Source organism: Malus sylvestris, chromosome 4 (assembly GCF_916048215.2).
Source record: "Malus sylvestris chromosome 4, drMalSylv7.2, whole genome shotgun sequence".
In the NCBI taxonomy this organism is placed as follows: domain Eukaryota; kingdom Viridiplantae; phylum Streptophyta; class Magnoliopsida; order Rosales; family Rosaceae; genus Malus; species Malus sylvestris.
In genome coordinates this window covers 13,872,287-13,883,658 of record NC_062263.1, presented here as the reverse complement: position 1 = coordinate 13,883,658, position 11,372 = coordinate 13,872,287, and the positions used below count along the sequence as shown (strand labels likewise).

The 11,372-nt window shown below is 40.1% G+C and overlaps 1 protein-coding gene across 1 annotated transcript in view; it reads right to left on the bottom strand.

The window, feature by feature from the left end:
- The window catches only part of LOC126618134 (uncharacterized), a 149,720-nt gene that overhangs the window by 2,012 nt on the left and 136,336 nt on the right, over positions 1-11,372 (bottom strand). The window contains exon 3 of the mRNA XM_050286229.1: positions 2,483-4,291. Coding sequence (XP_050142186.1) covers positions 2,483-4,088 — 1,606 coding nt within the window. The 5' untranslated portion in view covers positions 4,089-4,291. The remainder of the gene's footprint in view (positions 1-2,482; positions 4,292-11,372) is intronic.

The window sequence follows — 11,372 nt, the reverse complement described above, 5'->3', positions numbered from 1 at the left end:
AAACATCTCGTAATAGGGCTTCAATCGATGCCCATTCACTTTGAATTCTTGTTGCGTCCCTTGCACTCTTGATTTGCACTGCACCATGAGGGAAAACATTAGTGACCAATAAAAGGACCAACCCATTTGGAACGCAACTTACCCGGAAACAACCGAAGGCGAGAATTGAACAACAAACACTTTCTGCCCAATAGAGAAACGTCTTGGCACGAATCATCTTGTCATGAATGCCTTCGTTTCTCCTTGTAAATCCGGGCATTCTCATATGCTTCATTTCGGATTTCCTCAAGCTCACACAATTGGAGCTTCCTATGTAAACCTGCGGCATCAAGGTCCATGTTAAACGTTTTGACGGCCCAGTGTGCACGATGCTCTAACTCGACGGGAAGATGGCATGGCTTCCCATAGATGAGCCGAAAAGGTGACATCCCAATGGGGGTTTTGTAGGCAGTGCGATACGCCCACAATGCATCGTTTAAACGCAAACTCCAATCCTTCCTCGTAGGCCCCACGGTCTTCTCAAGAATTTGCTTGATTTCCCTATTCGAAACCTCGGCTTGCCCGCTCGTTTGAGGATGATAAGGTGTGGCCACCTTATGCGTGACATTGTATTTCTTGAGCAACGCCTCGATGGTTCGATTACAAAAATGGGAGCCTCCATCACTGATGAGCACGCGTGGCATTCCGAACCTTGCAAAAATGTTAGTTTTCACAAAATCTGCAACCACTCGAGAATCATTAGTTCGGGTGGCTTTTGCTTCCACCCACTTCGACACATAATCCACAGCAAGTAATATATAAAGAAATCCATGTGACGAAGGAAAGGGACCCATAAAATCAATACCCCAAACATCAAATATTTCAACACTAAAAATGGGGGTTTGCGGCATTTGTTGTTTAGGACCTATATTGCCCGTTCTTTGGCATCTATCACAAGACATGCAAAATGTTCTAGCATCCCTAAAGATGGTAGGCCAATAGAAACCACATTCTAATACCTTAAGTGCTGTTCTATTAGTGCCAAAGTGTCCCCCACAAGCATAAGTGTGACAAAATGTTAGAATAGCATTAAACTCAGAATCGTGCACACACCTACGTATAACTTGATCAGGGCAATATTTCCATAAATACGGGTCATCCCACACATAAAACCGTGCCTCTTTCTTCAATTTATCACCTTGGTGTTTAAGTAATTCACTAGGAACATGTTTAGACACCAAATAATTCACCAAATCAGCATACCACGGTTCACTTACCTTGACGGACATCAGTTGCTCATCTGGGAATGTCTCCATGATAGGTACGGCATCCTCCTCATGTACCATACGGCTCAAGTGGTCAGCCACCACGTTTTCACTTCCCTTCTTGTCCCGGATTTCGATATCGAACTCTTGGAGAAGAAGCATCCAACGAATGAGTCGTGGTTTGGCCTCCTTCTTGGTGAACAAATACTTCAATGCTGCATGGTCAGTATAAATAATAACTTTAGTACCAAGCAAATAAGAACGGAATTTATCTAAAGCAAATACAACAGCTAGAAGTTCTTTTTCAGTGGTGGAATAATTCAATTGTGCATCATTTAAAGTCCGAGAGGCATAATAGATAGCATGCGGCCTCTTGTGCTTCCTTTGCCCCAAAACAGCTCCTAATGCATAATCGGAAGCGTCGCACATAAGCTCAAAAGGAAGGCTCCAATCCGGTGGAATTATGATAGGGGCCGAAGTTAGCATGTCCTTTAGGTGATTGAACGCCTTCTCACACTCCTTGTTGAAGTCAAACGCCACATCTTTCTGGAGGAGACGGCAAAGAGGATTAGAGATCTTGGAGAAGTCCTTGATAAATCGCCTATAAAATCCTGCATGACCAAGAAACGAACGAACCTCTCGAACCAAAGTAGGAGAGGGTAAGTAGCGTACAAGATCTATTTTCGATTTATCCACTTCAATTCCTCTTTCTGAAACAATATGCCCTAGAACTATGCCTTGTCTAACCATAAAGTGACATTTTTCCCAATTAAGCACTAGGTTAGTTTCTACACATCGTTTCAAAATTAGTGTGAGATTTTCCAAACATCCATCAAATGAATCACCAAACACACTGAAATCATCCATAAATACCTCAATAATCTTTTCCACAAAATCTGAAAAGATACTCACCATACACCTTTGAAATGTGGCCGGAGCATTGCATAACCCAAAAGGCATGCGACGATAAGCAAAAGTACCAAAGGGGCATGTGAAAGTTGTCTTTTCTTGGTCATCCGGCGCTATGACAATCTGATTATATCTAGAATAACCATCAAGGAAACAATAAAAAGAATGACCGGCTAACCTTTCAAGCATTTGATCAATGAATGGCAAAGGGAAGTGGTCCTTCCTTGTGGTGGCGTTGAGCTTCCTATAATCAATGCACACTCGCCAACCTGTTTGGATACGGGTTGGCACAAGCTCATTCTCGGCATTCTTTACCACGGTCACTCCGGACTTCTTTGGAACACATTGCACCGGTGACACCCAACGACTATCAGAGATCGGATAAATCACTCCACAATCAAGAAGTTTGATAATCTCCTTTTTCACAACTTCCATCATTGGAGGGTTGAGACGGCGCTGAGCCTCTCGAGTTGGTTTAGCCCCCTCCTCTAAAAGTATGCGATGCATGCACGTAGTGGGGCTAATTCCCCTAATATCGGCCAAAGTCCACCCAATGGCCGTCTTGTGCTCTTTCAACACTCGGATCAACTTCTCCTCCTCTATGGCCGTGAGTGATGAAGAGACAATGACGGGCAATGTCTCGTTGTCTCCCAGAAAAACGTACTTTAAATGATCGGGTAACGGTTTAAGCTCAAGTACGGGTGCCTGAATCACTGAGGGTAACATCTTATTAGTGGAAACTGGAATTGAAATTGGGTTAGAAGGCTTACCATGGTGTTGAGGGAGTGACTCAAGGGCAGCCACTATCTCGGCCTCATCCTCACTTCTAGGCACGGCAACACCATTTTTGTGCCCAATTCCTTGTGCAATTGTCGTTTCAAGTGTATCCCTCTCCAAACAATCGAGAAAATCCTGCGCCAAATCATCAATTATATCAATAGAAAAGCAAGAATGATCGTCCTTAGGAAATTTAATACTTTCAGAAAGATTAAAATCAATGACTTCCCCATCAAATTCCATCGTTAAAGTTCCTTTAAAAACATCTATCTTGGTGCGGGCTGTTTTCATGAAGGGCCTCCCTAATAGAATCGGCAATGGGGTAGAATGGGGTGAATCCTCCATGTCAAGCACGTAAAAGTCCGCTGGAAAAATCAAATTACCAACCTGCACCAAAACATCTTCCAAAACACCCTTTGGGTATGCATTAGAACGATCGGCTAATTGAATTATCACACCATCATTTTTAAGCTCACCTAAGTTCATAGATGCATAAATCGAGTATGGCATGACATTAATCGAAGCCCCTAAGTCTAACATGCATTGTTCAAACTTAGTATTACCAATAACGCACGGAATTGTAAAACTACCCGGATCTTTGCATTTAGGGGGTAATTTCCTTTGTAACACAGCAGAGACGTTTTCACTTACTTGGACCACCTCTTTGTTCGAAATCCTTCTCCTTGTTGTACAAAGTTCTTTTAAGAACTTAGCATACCTCGGGACTTGCTTAATCGCATCAAGGAGCGGGATATTGACTTGAACTTTCCGAAAGGTCTCTAGAATATCCTTCTCGGCTTCTTCCTTCTTTGATTGCCTAAACCTGCCAGGAAAGGGCACATTTAGTGGAATAGAACTAGAAAAAGTCGAATTGGGACTTACCTTGGTGGTTGGGGACGGTTTAGGAGGACTAGGTGGTGGCGGCAAGGTTTGGTCATCCTTGGCCGTGGGCTTTGCTCCCTGTGCTTCCTCTTTCAGCATCTTGTCCTCCTCGTCTTGACTTGATTTGGATGTATTTGAGTCCGCTCCAACCTGTTTACCACTTCTCAACATGATGGCCTTAGCGGTTTCAAATCCTCCCTTCGGGTTCACAACGGTTGAACTAGGCAATCTACCTTGCTCTCTAATTTGCCCCATAAACTCGGCAATTTGACCCATTTGCTTCTCCAAATTATCCACCCGTTTGTCTTGGATTTGTCTCTCCTTATTTTGAGTTTGTACTTCCTGCGTCAAAGTAGTAAGTAACTTAACAACTTGATCATTATCCAAAGACGTACCTGAGGTTGGTGGGGCGGTTTGCACTTGGTTTTGATTGGGGACGAATGGCTTTGTATAAAAGCCCGGTGGTTGCTGCCTAAATCCTCCTTGTTGTTGGGGTTGTTGAGGATCCCGCCATTTGAAATTCGGATGGTCCCTCCACCCCGGATTGTAGGAATTGGAGTATGGATCGTGGCGTGGTTGATTTTGGTTCCCAAAACCCACGGCATTGGCAGATTCCCAACCCCCATTCTCAATCAACTGAGGGCATTGATCGTTGGCATGTCCTTGCATAGAGCACACGCCACACACACTTGGTCCATGAATCCTCATTCCCTCGGCCAACTGGGAAACAATAGAAGTAAGGTTAGCTAATTGGGATTGAATTTCGGGCATAGAACTTACCTCATTCACTTGTGGCCGTGGGGGGTCTCTTTGTCCAACACCTTCGTATTGTTGTGCATTATGTGCTCGGTTGGCAATTAGAACTTTTGCAGCCCCCGGAGTTTTATCCACCAACGCACCTCCCGCTGAGGCATCAAGCATTTGGCGTTCCATGGGAAGGAGTCCTTCGTAGAAGTATTGAATGAGTAGCTCCTCCTTCATTTGATGCTGTGGACAAGAAGCAACAAGTGATTTAAAACGTTCATAATAAGAAGGAAACGATTCACCTTGATTTTGTTGGATGCCACTAATCCGTTTTCTCAAGAGAATGACTCTTGAAGTTGGGAAAAACTTCTCCAAGAAAGCTCTTTTCATACTATCCCAAGATGTAACCGTTCCGGGTGCTAACTCGTAAAGCCAATCCTTCGCCTTTTCCAAAAGTGAGAATGGAAAGGCCTTCATCATCAGAATACTCCCGTCAACATTGATGGGTGTCATGCTCGAACAAACAACCTCGAACTCCTTGAGATGCTTGTTGGGATCTTCCATGGAAAGCCCATGGTATTTCGGAATGTGGTGCAACAAGCTTGACTTCAACTCAAATTCGTCGGTCTTGCCTTGGGCAGCCGCGGGGTATTGAATGCATAATGGTGCGGCATTGGTCAACCCCGAGGCCGAAAGCTCTTTGATGGTCCGATTATCCGCGGCCATAACTTCTTCTTCCTCTTCTTCAAACTCAGATTCGGCCTCTGAACTTGAACTAGGTTCACTAGGTTTGGGATGCCTCCTCTTTCTTCTCAAATCACGTTCAAAATCGTCGTTAAAGTCCAAGATGTTTGCATGCACAGTTTGAGAACTCCGCGTCATGCACTAGTACCTACACCAAGAAAACAAAACAAAATCAGAAAACTAGGTAAATTAAATCAAGACACACGGCAACAACACAAGGGATTAGCAATTTTGCTAATCCCCGGCAACGGCGCCAAAATTTGATGTGAAAATTAACTTGACACACAAATTAAACCCTATGGATGACAATTGTAGTATATGAGCAAATAGGGATCGTTCTAACCGGGGATTAACTAGGGATGCTAATTAATGTAAAACTGACTCAAGAACATAAAAATATAATGTAGAACACTAAACTAGACTCAATTAATGCAAAACTAGGGTTTAAAACACCTAAACAAACTAAAAACTCAAAACAGCAACTAGAAGGCTCAAAACTGCCTAAAAACCACTTTCTGGGCAGTTTTGAGCCTTCTAGTTGCTGTTTTGAGTTTTTAGTTTGTTTAGGTGTGTTAAACCCTAGTTTTGCATTAATTGAGTCTAGTTTAGTGTTCTACATTATATTTTTATGTTCTTGAGTCAGTTTTACATTGATTAGCAATTTTGCTAATCCCCGGCAACGGCGCCAAAATTTGATGTGAAAATTAACTTGACACACAAATTAAACCCTATGGATGACAATTGTAGTATATGAGCAAATAGGGATCGTTCTAACCGGGGATTAACTAGGGATGCTAATCAATGTAAAACTGACTCAAGAACATAAAAATATAATGTAGAACACTAAACTAGACTCAATTAATGCAAAACTAGGGTTTAAAACACCTAAACAAACTAAAAACTCAAAACAGCAACTAGAAGGCTCAAAACTGCCTAAAAACCACTTTCTGGGCAGTTTTGAGCCTTCTAGTTGCTGTTTTGAGTTTTTAGTTTGTTTAGGTGTGTTAAACTCTAGTTTTGCATTAATTGAGTCTAGTTTAGTGTTCTACATTATATTTTTATGTTCTTGAGTCAGTTTTACATTGATTAGCATCCCTAGTTAATCCCCGGCAACGGCGCCAAAATTTGATGTGAAAATTAACTTGACACACAAATTAAACCCTATGGATGACAATTGTAGTATATGAGCAAATAGGGATCGTTCTAACCGGGGATTAACTAGGGATGCTAATCAATGTAAAACTGACTCAAGAACATAAAAATATAATGTAGAACACTAAACTAGACTCAATTAATGCAAAACTAGGGTTTAAAACACCTAAACAAACTAAAAACTCAAAACAGCAACTAGAAGGCTCAAAACTGCCTAAAAACCACTTTCTGGGCAGTTTTGAGCCTTCTAGTTGCTGTTTTGAGTTTTTAGTTTGTTTAGGTGTGTTAAACTCTAGTTTTGCATTAATTGAGTCTAGTTTAGTGTTCTACATTATATTTTTATGTTCTTGAGTCAGTTTTACATTGATTAGCATCCCTAGTTAATCCCCGGCAACGGCGCCAAAATTTGATGTGAAAATTAACTTGACACACAAATTAAACCCTATGGATGACAATTGTAGTATATGAGCAAATAGGGATCGTTCTAACCGGGGATTAACTAGGGATGCTAATCAATGTAAAACTGACTCAAGAACATAAAAATATAATGTAGAACACTAAACTAGACTCAATTAATGCAAAACTAGGGTTTAAAACACCTAAACAAACTAAAAACTCAAAACAGCAACTAGAAGGCTCAAAACTGCCTAAAAACCACTTTCTGGGCAGTTTTGAGCACCTACACTACTTTGGACGAATTTGGACTATGACTTGACTCAAAACACTTAGAAACACAACTAAATGGATTTCTAACTAATCTAACACTTTAAAATAGATGGGGGAATGATTTTGACGAAATTAAAACTTTAAAACTCAAACTTTAAAAACAAATGTAAAGCAAAACAGATTGTGATTAAATAGAATGGTGAGAAGCTAGTTAGAGGGTTCCTTATCCACACATGAACATATGCATACAACTCAATCTCCAATTACTCTTTCAACAAACCATGAATGACAATGCCCCAAATTAACTAGATTGCACCAATTAATTCTCAGATTTCCCTAGATTCATTGAATTGAATGGAATACGCATTACAACCAAATTATTCTTATCAAGGACCCTAACTATGGAATACGCATGATAGAGACACATATCAAAGATCATTAAGTTCAATGGACATCATAAGCATTGACGAGGCATTCATAACTATGGGATACGCATGTTACTCTTGCCTAGGATTTACTGAACACAATCGTGACTAGCGACTTTCACTACTTATGAATATAAGTTAATAACGATTAGGTGAAATTCCCTTATACCCTAGCATCAAGTTTAAGCATGCAAATTAAGTGTCGACCCTCAACCCACATACATAAACAAGTTATCAATCAAATAGATAAGTAAATCACATTCACAATTTCTGAAATCATAATTGGAAGAAATCAAATCATATAAAACATATGTCCATGGCTTCAAATTCACCTCTAACTAAAAAGAAATTAGTTCCACATGTCTAACATAATTGAACAACAATTTAAATTAAACATGAAAACAGAAACAAAGAAAGAAAGAACTCCAAACACTCCACTAATGGCAGATTGCATGTGCAAGGCTTCTCCTTCCTTTGGACTGCACGGCACTCCTTCTTTCTCCTCCTTTAGTGGCTGCACAAGGTGGATGAATGGTTATGGAAGGATGTAGGAATGGTTTGGGGAAGAGGATGGTGCGGCAAGGTTGAATTTGGGCAGAAAGTTGGGAGTTTGGGGATGGAAGGCTGCGGCAAGGTGGGAAATAGGGTTTTGGACGAATTTCTGAATATGGAGAGGGTATGTTCGGCCAAAGGGTTTAAAGGAGTATATATAGGCACTTCAAACCCTAGCAATCAGATTAGGGTTAGAGATGGGCCTTCTAGAATGCCTTGCAAGGCAAGGAAATCAGGTATTTTGGGGCCCTAGGTGCGGCAGAGATTAGGGAAATCAGATTTGGAAATGGGCTAGGGTTTAGGTGCGGCATTAAGTGAGGATCCAAGATGAATTGGGCTAGGAGGATGCGGCCTTGTCCAAGAGGTAGGGATGGGTCGTCTAGAAGCCCAAAGCCAAGAATAGAAACTCTCGAAAATGGAAACCTCCAAGAATAGAAACTTCCAACTTTAGAAACTTTAGTTGCCAATTCCGACTTCTTTGTTCTTCACTTTCATTTCTTCATTTCTTACGCTCCCTTGACCTTCAAACTCGTCCATTCCTTGTTCCAAGCATGTACTTTTCAATCCAAGCTCACTTTTGCTCTAAAATGCTCCATTTTGCCATCTTTTAAGTCATATGCCCTTTGAACCTGAAAACACATGAAAGTAGCTCAAAAGACTACTTTAACTAAGAAAACATAACGAAAATGCATAAGAACTAGCTAACTAAGGCGCATAAATATGCTCCTATCAATAATCTCCTTTTTCACAACTTCCATCATTGGAGGGTTGAGACGGCGCTGAGCCTCTCGAGTTGGTTTAGCCCCCTCCTCTAGAAGTATGCGATGCATGCACGTAGTTGGGCTAATTCCCCTAATATCGGCCAAAGTCCACCCAATGGCCGTCTTGTGCTCTTTCAACACTCTAAACAATATGTTTGCATGAAAATTCGTGGGTTTTATTCACCTATCACTTACAATGTTGTTTCTTGCTGTTTTAAGTGTTTTTAGTATGTTTTGAAGCATTTTGGTGTGTTTAGACATAGAAATCCGAAAATCTCATAAAAATTTGAAAAATTTGTTTTGAAAAACCCAAAAAGAGTTGTTTTTGTGTGTTTGTTTGTGTCTTAGGGTACCTTCCAACACAATGATGAGGATTTGGTTTTTAATTACATGGCTGTTAAAGAGAGTGATTAACATGGATGAAAGTTTGATTTACTCTTTGTTTATGCTTAGTTGTGGTTATAACTCATGAATTCACATGCAATCATAAAGGAAAAATCAGTTTTTGTAACATGCTTGAAGGAAGGAACTCAAACTAACGCTACAACCTTGTGAGACTTGAGCTTAAACGTTTATTTGGAGAGTTAAATTCTGTGCATTCTTTGTTTTCTAAGTCGTTGCATGATCTCATTATTCTTTGCTTGGTTGCTACTTAGAAGGCGTTTCATCATTTAGTTCCAAATACTAGAACTCATGCCCGTTCCATTCAAAGCATGACATTGATTTGCATACCACATATTCAAGATGAAGTTGTGTAGTGAACTAGAGCCAAAAAGCCGAACCCTATACACATGTTTTGTAGGTATAAACCCCCTTGAGCCATGTTTTAGCCCATTGTCTTTGTTAACCCACATTACACCTACCTAGCCTAGATTAGGACCATCCATACCCTTGTTCTTGAAGCATAGTAAAGCATGATTTGAATTGAATTCCTTTTGATCTATGTTGGCAGAAACTAAGTGTGGGGGAAGTATTTTTTTCGTGAGGAATTGTGTGCCATAGGCACGGCAAAGAAAAGAAAGAAAAAAAAAATTCGTGGAAAAAGAAAAAAATGAAGAAAAAGTATGAAAAGTATGAAAAAGTGTTGAAAAGTATGAAAAAGAGTTGAAAAGTTGAGAAAAAGAGTTCCAAAGTATTGTTTGTTGAAGTAAGGGTCCAAAACAATGAATTTGACCCTAAGGAGTTGTTTAAGTCTCCCCCTTGTGTTTTAAAGTTAATTTCTGCAATCTAAGTGAATTCTAAGTCTCAATTTCATTGCTTTGCTTACTATTGCTTGAAGAACGTTTGTTTTCCCTTTCCTTTCCTTGTTAGCCAATACCCCAAGCCCCATTACAACCCTTAACTTCTATCTTGAGTGTTATGTGTTTCAATTTGTGGAGTTTGAATTTGGTATGAGCATATGGTGTCACTGGTTCTCGCATCTAAGTAGTAGCATTCCATTCATGAGATCATATCTAAACATGCTTCTTAACTCTAGAAATTGCGTACTTTGTGATACATATATGTGAGCATTCGTTTTCATATCTACATCAATCTTCTCACATATAGTAGTGTAGGGTGTGTAGTTAGAAAATCTGAGTGAAAATAGAGTGTATATCTTGTAAGGAATTGAGGGAATTCTCTAAGGCATGTTACTACATTCAAAGCATTGTTTTAATTGATTACTTGTGAACTAGTAAGTAGTGGCTTAAATTAAGTATGTGCTTGTGTAAAGATGACTCAAATCTGTGGGGATAACAATCTTTAACATGTCATGTGCATTGGAAATCCCTGAGGCAAACGTTGGAAGGTTTAGGTTTTGTTTTGGTTAGTTTGTTTCATTTTGTTTCCTTCCTTTTGTTTGTTTTGCTCGAGGACTAGCAAAAGCTAAGTGTGGGGAATTTGATAGGAGCATATTTATGCTACTTAATTGGCTTGTTCTCATGCATTTAGGTTGTGTTTACTTAGCTATTTTAGTGTTTAAAGTCACTTTTGTGTGTTTTCAGGTTCTAAGGTCAAAGTGTGCAAAAAGAAGCAAAATGGAGTTTGGAATGCATGTCACATATTTGGAGCCAAGGTTTGGACGAATTTGAAGGCTTGAAGATGATGATTCCTACTTGAACAAGGTTTCCTAGTTGAAGTAGGAAAGTGCTTACATGAAGGAGGATTCCTAATCAACGAAGGATTCCTAATTGACGAAGGATTCCTAATTGAAGATGGATTCCTAATAACATGAGGATTCCTAGAAGAACAAGGATTCCTACTTGAAGTAGGAAAGTTAAGCCAAGGTTTCCTACTTTGGTTTGATTTTTCCTAATTGTCCCTAAAAGTTCCAGCAATTATGAAGATTTTCTAAGCATTCTAGGACACAAAACAAAAGGCTAGAACCCTTATGGACCCCTTGCCACACTCCCTTGCCCTTTCCTCTTCCTTGCCGTGCAAGGGAGAGGGCTCTTTCCTGTTTTGGAGCATTAAAACACCTTCCTTTTTATGCTTTAAACCCTGGCCGAATTTCCTTGACCTTTCCTTTTAATTTT